A 16,929-nucleotide genomic window follows, 5' to 3' on the forward strand; every position below is an offset into this window, starting at 1 on the left:
TGTGTGACCCCACAAAGGTGGGCCCCTAAAAAGCTGCAGGGGCGCAGGTTTGAGAACCGCTGCCACTATGAGGAACAAAGGCATGGGATGTCCACCGGAGCCCATGGGCTGCAGGTCATCTTTGAGCAGGGCACAGAGATGTATCACCACCCTGTCTACATGTGCAATCTCCTCTAACACTGGTGCTCTGACATCCTATGGCCTGTCATGTGGGGCCTGTAGATGCATGGCAGATATAATGGTGAGCTCCCCTTGGGGGCTGCTGCTCATGATCGGGGGCCTCGATGTGGATTGCAGCTGCCTGTTGATATTGCCTCTGGCGCATACAGATCCTCACGAGCAGAGGATAACACAATGTAGGATGAGCCATACCTATTTCCATGTGATAAATAAAGTTGAACCCTTCATGTATTCGAAGATTCCTAACAGGGTATGGATTGGTGTTGACAGGTACATCAGTTGCTTTCCTGGATCAACTATGTGGCGTGCCATGGCATTGCCCATCTTGGCCAACACTGAATGGCACAGCATGAGCACATCAAGTTCCTACCAGCTAAGTCGATTGTCCCCACCATCCATAAAACCTTAATGCTCCTGCCCTTTCTGGTACCCTCCCCACACGAACAAACACAGAGCATACACTGTTAACGGACGGATGGTACACGGTACCTCCCTTCATGCCAGCAGAGCTTTTCCTCCAGTAATCCCAAACCCCGTCCCTTTAAGAATGCAGAGTGAGACCCCTGTAATGCCCCCCTCCCTCCTCCCTTTAGGAATGCAGAGCGAGACCCCTGAAAAAAAACTCACCTTTTGCCATGAAATCTTCTGCCTTTGTGGACCTTCCGGCTTTTCCAATCGTGAGCGGCACGGCACGTGACGGCTGCCGTTCATTGAAAAATCAGGAAGTGTCAAAGGAGAGGTGGCAGGCTGCATAATCAGCAAAGGTAATACCGTTTACCATATGCTGATTGTGGTGCTGCCACCGTGTGGCGGGGAGGCCGCACCGAGGACCCCCGCTGCCGGTAATTTGCGGCAGGCCCTTCTCGATGTCGCGGGTCGAACTGGGCCTCTCTCCGCAGCAATTTACTGGCCCCCGCACCGCGATCTGTGGTGTTGAGGGGCCGGTAAAATTCAGCCCTGGATTTTACACTGTGGGTACATGGCACAAGAGATTTCCCAGTTAACTTTCCCTCCAGTATAATTGATGAGGTGGTACAAGATGCATTTACATGTCACTTATTAGAGACTAGTAATGCCCTGATGCAACCCATAAAATCGCATTTTTGCAGGAAGTTGCATCTTGGAATAAGGTCCCTTTTCATGACAGAATGACACCAAAGCTGTGATAAGTCCCTGCTGTAATAGAAAATAATGGCATAAAATCTGGATTGCTCAACCAGCTATCAGTTCTCCATAAAGTAAAAGCAAAATACTGCGGATGCTGGAAATCTGAAACAAAAACAAGAAATGCTGGAATCACTCAGCAGGTCTGGCAGCATCTGTGGAAAGAGAAGCAGAGTTAACGTTTCGGGTCAGTGACCCTTCTTCGGAACTGACAAATATTAGAAAAGTCACAGATTATAAACAAGTGAGGTGGGGGTTGGGCAAGAGATAACAAAGGAGAAGGTGCAGATTGGACCAGGCCACATAGCTGACCAAAAGGTTACGGAGCAAAGGCAAACAATATGTTAATGGTGTGTTGAAAGACAAAGCATTAGTACAGATTAGGTGTGAATATACTGAATATTGAACAGCAGCAAGTGCAAACCTGAAGAAAAACAACCGAAAAAAACAGTGGGTAAGCAAACTGAACAAATTAAGATGAAATGAAATAAATGCAAAAAAAGATTGTAAAAAATGTAAAAAGGAATGTAAAAAAAAGGAAGAAAAAATAACTAAAAATGACTAAAAATGAAAGTAAAGTGGGGGGCTGTCATGCTCTGAAATTATTGAACTCAATGTTCAGTCCGGCAGGCTGTAGTGTGCCTAATCGGTAGATGAGATGCTGTTCCTCGAGCTTGCGTTGATGTTCACTGGAACACTGCAGCAATCCCAGGACAGAGATGTGAGCATGAGAGCAGGGGGGAGTGTTGAAATGGCAAGCAACCGGAAGCTCAGGGTCCTGCTTGCGGACTGAGCGGAGATGTTCCGCAAAGCGGTCACCCAGTCTGCGCTTGGTCTCCCCAATGTAGAGGAGACCACACTGTGAGCAGCGAATACAGTATACTACATTGAAAGAAGTACAAGTAAATCGCTGCTTCACCTGAAAGGAGTGTTTGGGGCCTGGGATAGTGAGGAGAGAGAAGGTAAATGGGCAGGTATTACACCTCCTGCGATTGCAAGGGAAGGTGCCCTGGGACGGGGACGAAGTGGTGGGGGTAATGGAGGAGTGGACCAGGGTGTCGCGGAGGGAACGATCCCTTCGGAATGCTGACAGGGGAAGGGAGGGGAAGATGCGACTGGTAGTGGCATCACGCTGGAGGTGGCGAAAATGGCGGAGGATGATCCTTTGGATATGGAGGCTGGTGGGATGAAAAGTGAGGACAAGGGGAACCCTGTCACAGTTCTGGGAGGGAGGGGAAGGGGTGAGGGTAGAGGTGCGGGGAATGGGTCGGACACGATTGAGGGCCCTGTCAACCATAGTGGGGGGAAACCCTCGGTTGAGGAAAAAGGAGGTCATATCAGAAGCACCGTCATGGAAGGTAGCATCATCAGAGCAGATGCGTCGGAGACGGAGAAATTGGGAGAATGGAATGGAGTCCTTACAGGAGGTAGGGTGTGAAGAAGTGTAGTCGAGGTAGCTGTGGGAGTCAGTGGGCTTATAATGGATATTGGTAGACAACCTATCCCCAGAGATGGAGACAGAGAAGTCGAGGAAGGGAAGGGAAGTGTCAGAGATGGACCATGTAAAGGTGAGAGAAGGGTGGAAATTGGAAGCAAAGTTGATAAAGTTTTCTAGTTCGGGGCGGGAGCAGGAAACGGCACAGATACAGTCATCAATGTACTGGAAAAAGAGTTGGGGGAGGGGGCCTGAGTAGGACTGGAACAAAGAATGCTCGACATATCCCACAAAAAGACAGGCATAACTAGGACCCATGCGGGTACCCATAGCGACACCTTTTACTTGAAGGAAATGCATGGAGTTGAAGGAGAAGTTGCACTTGCTGCTGTTCAATATTCAGTATATTCACACCTAATCTGTACTAATGCTTTGTCTTTCAACACACCATTAACATATTGTTTGCCTTTGCTCCGTGACCTTTTGGTCAGCTATGTGGCCTGGTCCAATCTGCACCTTCTCCTTTGTTATCTCTTGCCCAACCCCCACCTCACTTGTTTATAATCTGTGACTTTTCTAATATTTGTCAGTTCCGAAGAAGGGTCACTGACCCGAAACGTTAACTCTGCTTCTCTTTCCACAGATGCTGCCAGACCTGCTGAGTGATTCCAGCATTTCTTGTTTTTGTATCAGTTCTCCATAAATAGATTGATAAGTTCAGATCAAATACAATGGAAATTTTCTCTCCCATATAGAAACCAAGGCTTCAAAATTCTGGGGTACCACCTCTCCCTCTGGAAGAACAGTGAAGTGGAATTACTAGACGCCTGTGGCCATCGACGTTGATTCTAACCTAAATCACAGTGATGGGCAACCCATATCTGTGTAGGGGCAACAGAGGCACCACGCTAACTGGAATGTTTGGACTCAAATTTTACCATGTATTAACACAGATATACCTGGACAAAGACAACTGGATATCTACATGCCCTGATCCAAAATCAGACCACAGAGAAAAGTTGTTCTGGCTTGCAATTACAGTTCTTTGTCAGAATGTTTGGGCTTTTCACAGGGTATACCAGTCCTAAGTAACCTGAGGTGCACATTTCTAGAGGCAGAGACATTTCAGAGAGGCAAGTGCCTGCTGCTGTAGCACCAGAACTCCAAGTGGTTAAACTGGATGTGGTGTTGGAATTTTCTGTGCCTCCAAGTGTCAGCAGAATGGTAGTAGCACACTCACAATTTGATTGCAAGTTGTGCAATACACCACTCTACTTGCTGTTTGCATAGTGAAAGCTGAAACCTGTTCTTCTTGTCTAAACACCAGCTAATGATTATCCTGTGTGAGATAAGTGATTTCTTATGAGGTCAAAGTGGCCCAAGATGACAGACTTGGCACTGAAAGTTTGGAATCAAGTTAATCGCTGTGACAGGCTCGGTAATCCAATACCTGAGTTCAGCGGTAAGTCCAGGGAACTGCTAATTATTGACCACCTGGCCTCACCCATTGCTGCGACGTGGAGGGATAGGTTCATCACTGTGGATTGTACTCTTTCCATCCTGCCCCAGATAACTCTGGAAATATGCTACCTGGCAGGACAGTCCTGGCCACACAGGGTTATAGAACATAGAACATAGAACAGTACAGCACAGTACAGGCCCTTCGGCCCACGATGTTGTGCCGAACATTTAACCTACTCTAAGATCAAACTAACTACCTACCCTATCTGGAAGCATTTTGTTGGTAAACTGCATCGTTTTGCCTAGTTAAACTGCAGCAGTATCTCTGTGCATACTTGGGAGTCGCTAAGCTTTGGGTAATGCTGATCTGTGTCTAAGCTGTCTGGATTTGGGTAAGTGTGGTCTGTCCCTACAGGGCAAGATTGTAGGCTTCCTGTCAGATAAGCTTCACCTGCATGGATTTTTCAGTACTTTGGTTTGGACACTCTTCAGCATGGTGATAGATTTTGCCTGAACCAAAATAAAGTACGGAATTGTGAACAGGATGATTCAGGATAAGAAATCAAAATAAAACAAAAACTGAAAATGCTAGAAATACGCTGCAGGTCAGGCAACATCTGTGGAGAGACAAACAGAGTTAACGTTTCAGGCCTGTGTGACCTTTCATCAGAACTGGCTAAAGTTAGAAATGTAATAGGTTTTGAGCAAGTGAAAGGGGGGAGGGGGGGGAAGAAGAGCAAAAGAAAAGGTTTATGATAGGGTGGAGGGCAGGAGAGATTAAATGACAAAAGGTTTCATGGGGCAAAGCCAATGTGGGTAGGCAGTGGCAGAGTGGTATTATCACCGGACTAGTAACCTAGAAACCCAAGGTATTTCTCTGGGGACATGGGTTCGAATCCCACCACAGCAGAAGGTGGAATTTGAATTTAATTAATAAATCTGGAATTAAAAGTTAGTCTAATGATGGCCATGAAACTATTGTCGATTGTTGTAAAAAAAACCATCTGATTCACTATTGTCCTTTAGGGAAGGAAATCTGCTGTCCTTACCTGGACTGGCCTTCATGTGACTCCAGACCCACAGCAATGTGGTTGACTCTCCCATGCCCTCTGAAATGGCCTAGCAAGCCATTCAGTTGTACCTAACCGCTACGAAGTCAATAAAAAGGAATGAAACCGGAAGGACCACCCGGCATCGATCTAGGCACCGGAAACGACAATGACAAACCCAGCCCAGTCGACCCTGCAAAGTCCTCCTTACTAAGATCTGGGGGCTTGTGCCAAAGTTGGGAGAGCTGTCCCACAGACTAGTCCAAGCAACAGCCTGACATAGTCATACTCACGGAATCATACCTGACAATGTCCCAGACACTGCCATCACCATCCCCGGGTATGTCCTGTGCCACCGGCAGGACAGACCTAGCAGAGGTAGTGGCACAGTGGTATACAGTAGGGAGGGAGTTGCCCTGGGAGTCCTCAACATCAACTCCGGATCCCATGATGTCTCATGGCATCAGGTCAAACATGGGCAAGGTAACCTCCTACTGATTACTACCTACCGCCCTCCCTCAGCTGATGACTCAGTACTCCTCCATGTTGATCACCACTTGGAGGAAGCACTGAGGGTGGCAAGGGCACAAAATGTACTCTAGGTCGGGGGACTTCAACGTCCGTCACCAAGAGTGGCTCGGTGGCACCACTACTGACCGAGCTGGCCGAGTCCTAAAGGACATAGCTGCTATACTGGGTCTGCGGCAGGTGGTGGGGGAACCAACACGAGGCAAAAACATACTTGACCATGGATGCTTCTGTCCATGACAGTATTGGTAGGAGTGACCACCGCACAGTCCTTGTGGAGACAAAGTCCCGCCTTCACATTGAGGATACCGGCCATAGTGTTATGTGGCACTATCACCGTGCTAAATGGGATAGATTTCGAACAGATCTAGCAATGCAAAACTGGGCATCCATGAGGCGCTGTGGGGCATCAGCAGCAGCAGAATTGTACTCAACCACAATCTGTAACCTCATGGCCTGGCATATCCCCCACTCTACCATTACCATCAAGCCAGGAGACCAACCCTGGTTCAATGACGAGTGCAGGAGGGCATGCCAGGAGCAGCACCAGGCATACCTCAAAATGAGGTGTCAACCTGGTGAAGTGACAACCCAGGACTACTTGTATGCCAAACTGCGTAAGCAGCATGCAATAGACAGAGCTAAGCGATCCCATAACCAATGGATCAGATATAAGCTCTGCAGTCCTGCCATATCCAGCCGTGAATGGTGGTGGATAATTAAGCAACTAACTGGAGGAGGTGGCTCCACAAATATCCCCATTCTCAATGATGGGGGAGCCCAGCACATCAGTGTGAAAGATAAGGCTGAAGCATTTGTAACAATCTTCAGCCAGAAGTGCTGAGTTGATGATCCATCTCGGCCTCCTCCTGAAGTCCCCAGCATCACAGATGCCAGACTTCAGCCAATTCAATTCACTCCGCGTGATATCAAGAAACGACTGAAGGCACTGGATACTGCAAAAGCTACGGGACCTGACAATATTCCGGCAATAGTACTGAAGACCTGTGCTCCAGAACTTGCCGCCCCCCCTAGCCAAGCTGTTCCAGTCCAGCTACAACACTGGCATCTACCCTGCAATTTGGAAAATAGCCCAGGTATGTCCTGTACACAAAAAGCAGGACAAGTCTAACCCGGCCAATTACTGCCCCATCAGTCTACTCTCAATCATCAGTTAAGTGATGGAAGGTGTCATCAACAGTGCCATCAAGCGGCACTTGCTTAGCAATAACCTTCTCAGTGACGCTCAGTTTGGGTTCCGCCAGGGCCACTCAGCTCCTGACCTCATTACAGCCTTGGTTCAAACATGGACAAAAGAGCTGAACTGAAGAGGTGAGGTGAGAGTGACTGCCCTTGACATCAAGGCAGCATTTGACCGAGTATGGCATCAATGAGCCCTAGCAAAACTGAGGTCAATGGGAATCAGGGGGAAAACCCTCCGCTGGCTGGAGTCATACCTAACACAAAGGAAGATGATTGTGGTTGTTGGGGGTCAATCATCTGAGCTCCAGGACATCACTGCGGGAGTTCCTCAGGGTAGTGTCCTCGGCCCAACCATCTTCGGCTGCTTCATCACTGACCTTCCTCCAATCATAAGGTCAGAAGTGGGGATGTTCGCTGATGATTGCACAATGTTCAGCACCATTCATGTCTCCTCAGATACTGAAACAGTCCATGTAGAAATGCAACAAGACCTGGATAATATCCAGGCTTGGGCTGATAAGTGGCAAGTAACATTCACGCCACACAAGTGCCAGGCAATGACCATCTCCAACAAGAGAGAATCTAACCATCTCCCCTTGACATTCAACGGCATTACCATAGCTGAATCCCCCACTATCAACATCCTAGGGGCTACCATTGACCAGAAACTGAACTGGAGTAGCCATATAAATACCGTGGCTACAAGAGCAGGTCAGAGGCTAGGAATCCTGAGGTGAGTAACTCACCTCCTGACTCTCCAAAGCCTGTCCACAATCTACAAGTCAGGAGTGTGATGGAATACTCTCCACTTGCCTGGATGGGTGCAGCTCCAACAACACTCAAGAAGCTCGACACCATCCAGGACGAAGCAGCCCGCTTGATTGGCACCTACAAACATTCACTCCCTCCACCACCGATGCACAGTGGCAGCAGTGTGTACCATCTACAAGATGCACTGCAGCGATGCACTGCTGCAATGCACCAAGGCTCCTTAGGCAGCACCTTCCAAACCCGCGACCTCTACCACCTAGAAGGCAGCAAATACATGGGAACACCACCACCTGCAATTTCCCCTCCAAGTCACACACCATCCTGACTTGGAACTATATCGCCGTTCCTTCACTGTCGCTGGGCCAACATCCTGGAATTCCCTTCCTAACAGCACTGTGGGTGTACCTACCCCACATGGACTGCAGCGGTTCAAGAAGGCCGCTCATTACCACCTTCTCAAGGGTAATTAAGGATGGGCAATAAATGCTGGCCTGGCCAGTGACGCCCACATCCCATGAATGAATAAAAAAAAATGGGACAAGTGCAGAAACAAAAGATGTGTGTGGATGCGGTATGAATGACAGGATAGCAGCTGTCTGAACACAGAGTAAAGAGATAAAGAAAGAAACAAGGTTGGGGTGGGGTGGTGGTGGAAATGAAGCAGCAAAAAAAAACACTAAAAAAGAAAAAAATGTGGTCTGAGGTTGTGATCTAAAATTATTGAACTCAATGTCGAGTCCAGAAGGTTGACAAGTGCCCTGTCAAAAGATGAGGTGCTGTTCCTCGAGTTTGTGTTGAGCTTCATTAGAACACTGCAGCAGGCCAAAATAAAACAATTATGCATATTCTGACAACAGGAATCGGAAGCAACAAGTTAAAACTAGAAGGGAGCAAATAAAAATCTGTCTAATGTCATTAAATAATCCATTTTTTCTTTACCTGTCTCTTTTTTCTCTAACGTGATCAGTGTTATATACAAAAAGGCCAAATAATTGTTCAACCCATGTAACAGTGCTGTTTTAGGAATTTATGGGGTAAATTCTACAAGTTAGTAGCCCTGTCATGGAGCCTCACTTAATGGGAGAACAGATCAAACAATTGGGCATGGAGATCAGAGCTCCTCATTTCCTAGTTGTTAACTTTAATGACCGGAAAATCAGGAGGGCCACAAATCAGGCCCCATGACCTTTGTAACCAATTGTCCAATCTGCCTCCCATTGACTGAGGTTCTTCAACATGCGTGCTAATTTATAAAATTCAGCCCCATCTTTAAGCTTCAGCAAAGAAATTCAACTCAAGATATATTTGGGTGCATTTCCTTTTCTAAAAATAAAGGTTAAAAATTCCAACTAAGAACATGTATTACATTTCTGTGGGTGCTCTTTTTACACAGGTGTAGAAATAACACACAGGAGTTTAGGATGAGCACATTAAGCTCTTAAAGTTAACATACAGCAATGCAACTACAGCCTTAAAAGAATTGATTGAGGGTGCAGCAAAAGTATTCTGGTTTCGATAAATATAAACTTGAAATATTAACTTATATGTTCTGTGTACAGATGCTGGCTGACCTGCTCTAAGTGTTTGGAGCATTTTCTGTTTTACTTCAGAATTGGCATTAGCAGTTTTTTTCCTTTTTTTCAGCACAAGGATTCCTTTGTTCTTTTCGGCTGCTATTTATGGGTCTCTGAGGTTGGTGATCAGGTAAATGAAAGAGCAGATTTAATTTGATGAATCCAGCAGTTTCTAGCTTGCTCCTGAGAACTGGGCTCTGGCCCGATCTAAATCAATCAGCTGCTTTTTGTGGTCAGCTTTGTAAGTACAAACCAGGATTCTTAAGTGGAAGCTTATTCTTTAAGAATCAATGTAAGGCACACATTTTGTAAAAATATAGCAACAGTGAGATAAGTAGGACACCCTAACTGATTACACCCCTCAATTCTTAGAATTCAACCTTACTTTTAGTATTTTCGTAGAATTATAGACCCGTTACAGACAGAAGGAGGTTATTTGGCCCATTGTGTCCGTGCCTGCTCTTTGCAAGAGCATTTGAGCTAGTCCCACTCCCCTGCCCTTTCTTTGTATCCTTGAAAATTTTTCTCTTCCAGTTCTTATGAAATTCCCTTTTGAAAGCTTGTGATTGAACCAGCCTCCACCATGCTCTCAGGCAGTTCATTCCAGATCTTAACCACTCGCTGTGTAAAAAAGTTTTTCCTCATGTTGGTTTTTTTGCCATTCACCTTGTCTATGCCCTCTGGACTCTCTCGTCCTGCACCGCCTTTATAATTGTGTTTTTTATATTGACTCTCCTCATTCTTCCTCCCAGATTGCTTCACTTTGCGCTTCTCTGCATTATATTTCATCTGCTACGTGTCCGTCCATTCCACCAGCCTGTCTATGTCCTGTTGAAGTCCATCACTATCCTTCTCAATGTTCATAATACTCTCAAGTTTTGTGTCATCTGCAAATTTTGAAATTGTACCCTGCACCCCAAGTCTAGGTCATTAATATAGATCAAGAATAGCAGTGGTATTAGTACTAACCTCAAGGGGATTCCCACTGTATACCTTACTCCAGTCCGAAAAACAACCATTCACAACTAATCTCTGTTTCCTGTCACTCAACCGACTTCGTATCCATGCTGCCACTGTCCTTTTCATTTGGTAATAAATATTGCATACATCCTCTGTAGTTTATATATTTTTGTTATTGTTAAATATTAAATGAGTTTCTATAATACTAAATGCTTTCAGTGAATTTCTGGCAAACTAGGTCCTTTGCCTCTTCCCTCCCGCACCCTCCCCCCGCCCTGACCTATTCTTGGCAGTGTCGACTGTCACAGTTTTGCACTCAGCCTTGAGCCTAATAGTAATGTTTAGAAACTGTTCAGCCTGAATATATCAGGATTAGCCTTCAGTTTACTACGCCTCAGCAAGCAGCAGGAAGCAGAAATCCAGCAGAGAGGGTCATTGTTCCTGCAGTGTCTGGGATTGTGTCCACCTTGTAAACATTTATTGAAATGAGGGAAAGTAAATATCGGTAAGAGTTAATTCAGCTGTCTTTTATACTCCACTTTTTTGTTCCAGTGACTAAGTGCTGTTTGCATTTGTTTATCGTACAGACAAGAAAATACATACTGAATGTGTTTTGTAACAGCTGGGTGCTGTTGACAAGATAGTTGCTTTGTTTCTACTACAGTAATTTTAGTTGTGGACTGTAACAACACTGCATGAGATCAATTTACAAAGAAAATTAGAAAGAGAAACCGTCAGGATAAATTGAAGCTTTAAATGGTTCCAAGTGAGCTTTTGGTGGATTGAATTAGAATATTTCTAGTGCACTGGATTGGAATGGTTCTGGCGGACTGGACTGGAATGCTTCTGGCGGACTGGATTGGAATGGTTCTGGTGGACTGGATTGGAATGGTTCTGGTGCACTGAATTGGAATGGTTCTGGCGGACTGGATTGGAATGGTTCTGGCGGACTGGATTGGAATGGTTCTGGTGGACTGGATTGGAATGGTTCTGGCGGACTGGATTGGAATGGTTCTGGTGCACTGGATTGGAACGTTCTGGTGCACTGAATTGGAATGGTTCTGGCGGACTGGATTGGAATGGTTCTGGTGGACTGGATTGGAATGGTTCTGGTGCACTGGATTGGAATGGTTCTGGCGGACTGGATTGGAATGGTTCTGGCGGACTGGATTGGAATGGTTCTGGTGGACTGGATTGGAATGGTTCTGGTGCACTGGATTGGAATGGTACTGGCGGAATGGATTGGAATGGTTCTGGTGGACTGGATTGGAATGGTTCTGGCGGACTGGATTGGAATGGTTCTGGTGCACTGGATTGGAATGGTTCTGGCGGACTGGATTGGAATGGTTCTGGTGGACTGGATTGGAATGGTTCTGGTGCACTGGATTGGGATGGTTCTGGCGGACTGGATTGGAATGGTTCTGGTGCACTGGATTGGAATGGTTCTGGCGGACTGGATTGGAATGGTTCTGGCGGACTGGATTGGAATGGTTCTGGTGGACTGGATTGGAATGGTTCTGGTGCACTGGATTGGAATGGTTCTGGCGGACTGGATTGGAATGGTTCTGGTGGACTGGATTGGAATGGTTCTGGTGGACTGGATTGGAATGGTTCTGGCGGACTGGATTGGAATGGTTCTGGCGGACTGGATTGGAATGGTTCTGGTGCACTGGATTGGAATGGTTCTGGCGGACTGGATTGGAATGGTTCTGGTGGACTGGATTGGAATGGTTCTGGTGCACTGGATTGGAATGGTTCTGGCGGACTGGATTGGAATGGTTCTGGTGGACTGGATTGGAATGGTTCTGGTGCACTGGATTGGAATGGTTCTGGCGGACTGGATTGGAATGGTTCTGGTGGACTGGATTGGAATGGTTCTGGTGGACTGGATTGGAATGGTTCTGGTGGACTGGATTGGAATGGTTCTGGTGCACTGGATTGGAATGGTTCTGGCGGACTGGATTGGAATGCTTCTGGCGGACTGGATTGGAATGGTTCTGGTGCACTGAATTGGAATGGTTCTGGTGGACTGGATTGGAATGGTTCTGGTGCACTGAATTGGAATGGTTCTGGTGGACTGGATTGGAATGGTTCTGGTGGACTGGATTGGAATGGTTCTGGTGGACTGGATTGGAATGGTTCTGGCGGACTGGATTGGAATGGTTCTGGTGCACTGGATTGGAACGTTCTGGTGCACTGAATTGGAATGGTTCTGGTGGACTGGATTGGAATGGTTCTGGTGGACTGGATTGGAATGGTTCTGGTGGACTGGATTGGAATGGTTCTGGCGGACTGGATTGGAATGGTTCTGGTGGACTGGATTGGAATGGTTCTGGTGCACTGAATTGGAATGGTTCTGGTGGATTGGATTGGAATGGTTCTGGTGGACTGGATTGGAATGGTTCTGGCGGACTGGATTGGAATGGTTCTGGTGCACTGAATTGGAATGGTTCTGGTGGATTGGATTGGAATGGTTCTGGTGGACTGGATTGGAATGGTTCTGGTGGACTGGATTGGAATGGTTCTGGTGGACTGGATTGGAATGGTTCTGGCGGACTGGATTGGAATGGTTCTGGTGGACTGGATTGGAATGGTTCTGGTGGACTGGATTGGAATGGTTCTGGCGGACTGGATTGGAATGGTTCTGATGCACTGGATTGGAATGGTTCTGGCGGACTGGATTGGAATGGTTCTGGTGGACTGGATTGGAATGGTTCTGGCGGACTGGATTGGAATGGTTCTGGCGGACTGGATTGGAATGGTTCTGGCGGACTGGATTGGAATGGTTCTGATGGATTGGATTGGAATGGTTCTGATGCACTGGATTGGAATGGTTCTGGCGGACTGGATTGGAATGGTTCTGGTGGATTGGATTGGAATGGTTCTGATGGATTGGATTGGAATGGTTCTGATGCACTGGATTGGAATGGTTCTGATGCACTGGATTGGAATGGTTCTGATGGATTGGATTGGAATGGTTCTGGTGCACTGGCTTGGACACGGTGGGATGTTTCACTATGTTAAAAGTGCTGTATAAACAGAAGTTGTTGTAGTCAGGGACTGAATTGGACTGGTTCTTGCCCTTGTGAGATGGAGCTGTACCTGTTTTCCATAAAACATATTTGTTTATTTGCTCATTGTGTTGGTGGAGAGGTGGAGTTGGAGGAATTTATAACTTTCGGTGATGGTAAAACTGGTCGGGGATCAGCTTGCTCATTCTTCATTTCTATTGAAATTGGGTAATTAATGGGCAGCTGATATCACCGGTTTTGCAGATCACAGAAAGTAAAATTATCTGCACTGAATCACAGAGACAAATTGGTTTGCCTTGGTTGCTGAATATTGCTCTAATTGTGCTATTAACATAAATCGAAGCTGTTTCCAATGTAATTGTTCTGTTCTGGTGGTCCTGCCAAGTTGTTGTAGTTGAATGGGAAAAATAATAAAAGTCGTGCAGTGCATGCTACAAAAGTAGGGCCAGCCATTCTGTAATTTTAATGCAGTAATGGACACTACCATGGTAACACCCATGTGCTACACACTCTTTTTATCACTAGTATTCACTTATTGTATAATTGGGATGAATGCACCATTATATCCCACAGAGAAGCATCATTGTACTGTAAAAAGAAACTTCAAAGTGGTTCATTTAAGTGGAAGAGCAGCTTCCATTTTCAGAACTTGTATAAAATTGCAGTGGAGTTGCTACTAGTTACTTATTGACTAGAGTCTTCATCAGCATCACATAACACATCCACTGTTAACACACAAGGGACAAAAAACCGTGTAACTCAAACCTATATATTCAGAGCAATTTTGAGTTCTATTCTCAATAAAAGCATATGGATGTAAAATAATTTAATCTCTAATGTTTATACCAAGGGTATTTTTAAAAATAGTTTTTCCTTGATTCCGATTGGAGATGCACTTTTATGTGAAAGGCACTATATAAATGAAAGTTTTTTTCTCCTGGCTACTCGACAGTCCTTTGATCTGAATAGTGACCTCAATAACTTCAGACTTTCACTCATTTATCTTTCAGTTTTTAATGCTGGAAGATTTGAACTGACTAAAGCACAGGAACTTTTGCAGAGTGCTTTCATCCATTTTCATCCCCAGTTTAGAACTTCCCTATTCATTTTATCTGCCTTGTGATTCAATCAGCTCTCAGCAGCTCACCCTCCCATTGAAGGGCTTTGTCCATTCCGCACTCTAGCCTCATATGTCATTTATGGCAGAAAGGCAGCCTGAGCTGAGTACTTTCAATTGTCCAGTCCTCATGTAATGCCCATGTCGGGAAGCTCCAAGCCTGCTCTCTCTTCCCCAACCAAGATCACCAAAATCAACACAGACAAATGATGGAACTGGGACCTTCCTGTTATAAATGCTTCAGTATCACTCCACACTGCACACCACACTAAACTAACAAGAAAATTCCACACATATTGTCTGCAGTGTTAGCCTTTGACAGCCAGTTTGCAACTGGGAGCAGACACAAAGATATCAGAAATAGCACTGAAGTGCCCTCCACCCAACCCAATACAGTAAAATACGCATTCACTATTTCAGATCACACATGAAGACTGGCCACTCAAATGAGTTACAAGTGGTGCACTGGCACCATTTCAGGAGTGGAAGGGGGAAACAAAATGAGGGTTGCGGGGAGTGTGACATTGCAAGTAGGGTAGTATTTTGTGTTAAAAGAGTTGAGTTTGATGTCCAGTATTTTTCTTCAACCATTTCCGATTACCTATTGTTTCAGTGGTAGCAAACTGTGCAAAACACTTTTGAATTTGGAGTATGTGAGCAGGAAACTGCTCGACCATATGTATTCATTGACTTCAAGAAATGAGGTTACGAGTTCTCTCCTCTGAGGTTTTTAGTACAACATTTATGCTGGCAGGATTACAATCCTACAAATGCCACAGTTGAGATCCTACCCTGCAGTTCTGTAATATTGATTAGGAAACTGATAATCACGGCACTGTGACCCAGGAATAGGGTTGCCAATTCTGGGTGGACGTATTCCCAAAGGTTTTTCATCACACGATTTCCTGACTCCAAACTCCTTGCTCTTGCCAGCGGTCATCCAACAAGTTCATCCTCATGGCCCGCCGCCTTCCCAGCCAATCGAAAAGGAAACAGTCTTTTCATTACCCATTTGGATGATTCTTGACAGTCGGTCAAACAGCCTTTTCTCCCTCTCTGATACTTTTTATAACTAATAAACAAAAATGTTCAGCGAGCATTAATATAAAAACACAATTTTTTATTCCTGTTTGATTTTTCTCCTGGATTGTTCACAGTAGCAATTGGGAGATAAGTCTTTAATTTCTAGATACTTCAGGGCAATTCTGGAGGGTTGACAACCCTACCCAAAGAATGCAATAAAATAGAGATGTTGGTTTAAAAACTTTCAATTTAAAGAGCCATTGCAGACCAATCTATTGTTTAAGGGGCAATCTCTACTATGGACTCTGGCTGGCTTCCAAAATCCAGTGATGCATGACATCCAAAAGATTTTACCTGTATGAGGAAGCATCAGAATTCCACTTTACTGGGAAAAAAAAGTGTTTAGTTGCCTCAGGCATGGAAAATGTTATAATTCATTCATGTATTTTTTTGAAAAGTGTCCCCAGGACGTCCTTAACCCAGGCGTGCATTGGAAGAATTTACTCTCATAAATGAGTTCTGAACCTACAAAAGTGTCAGTTCAGCTCATTGAACCTTCTAAGAGTCTAAGGCTTAATGCAGAACAAGATAAACTATCAATGCGAACAATTATATGGAGTCAGTGAGAACCTCAACTGAATGAAATGTTTCCTTTTTGTGCATATATCTGTCTTGAACATGAGATCAACTCTTACTGCAACGGGATTTACTTCATTTTCTTGACAAGTACGTTTCTGGCCCAACAATGAAGGAGACATTCCTGGAACTGGTTCTGGGGAATGAAGTGGGCAAGTGGATGAGTGTCAGGAGGAGAACATTTAGGGAACAATGATTATAGTATCATCAGGTTTAGAATAGCTGTGGAAAAAGACAAGAAGCAATCTAGAGTAAAAATACATCATTGGAAGAAGGCCAATTTCAGTGGGTTGAGAATGGACCTGTCCTGGGTAAATTAGAATAAAAGATTGGCAGATAAAACTGTAAAGGAACAAAGGGCTGTCTTTAAAGAGGAGATGGTTCAGGTGCAGTTGAGGTACATTTCTACGAGGGGGAAAGGTGGAGCAAACAAAGTCAGAAGTCCCTGGATGACAAAAGAGATCAAGAATAAGAAAAAGGGTATGTACGACAGATGTCAGGTTTATAAGACAAGTAAGAACCAAGCTGAGTATAGAAAATTCAGAAGGGAAATGAAAAAGGAAATAAGAGCAGCAAAGAGAGAGTGTGACAAGAGACTGGCAGCTAACGTAAGAGGGAATACGAAGGTCTTCTATAGGCATATAAATAGTAAAAGGGTGGTCAAAGGAGGAGTGGGGCCAATCAAGGCCCAGAAAGGAGATTTACACCTGGAGTCAGGGGACATGGCTGAGGTGCTAAATAAATACTTTGCATCTGTCTTTACCAAGGAAGATGATGCTACCGGAGTTATAGTGAA

At 45.2% G+C, this 16,929-nt stretch overlaps 1 protein-coding gene across 2 annotated transcripts in view; it reads left to right on the forward strand.

The window, feature by feature from the left end:
- tub (TUB bipartite transcription factor) overlaps positions 1 to 16,929 on the forward strand; it is a 557,742-nt gene that overhangs the window by 234,940 nt on the left and 305,873 nt on the right. Inside the window, exon 1 of one of the 2 annotated variants that reach the window (XM_068046319.1) lies at positions 10,719 to 10,830. The exons of the other annotated variant lie outside the window; for it this stretch is intronic. Coding sequence (XP_067902420.1) covers positions 10,811 to 10,830 — 20 coding nt within the window. The 5' untranslated portion in view covers positions 10,719 to 10,810. Of the gene's footprint in view, positions 1 to 10,718; positions 10,831 to 16,929 lie in introns of those variants that run through there. 2 annotated transcript variants of the gene reach the window in all.

Source organism: Heterodontus francisci, chromosome 14, assembly GCF_036365525.1.
Source record: "Heterodontus francisci isolate sHetFra1 chromosome 14, sHetFra1.hap1, whole genome shotgun sequence".
NCBI classification, from domain to species: Eukaryota; Metazoa; Chordata; class Chondrichthyes; order Heterodontiformes; family Heterodontidae; genus Heterodontus; species Heterodontus francisci.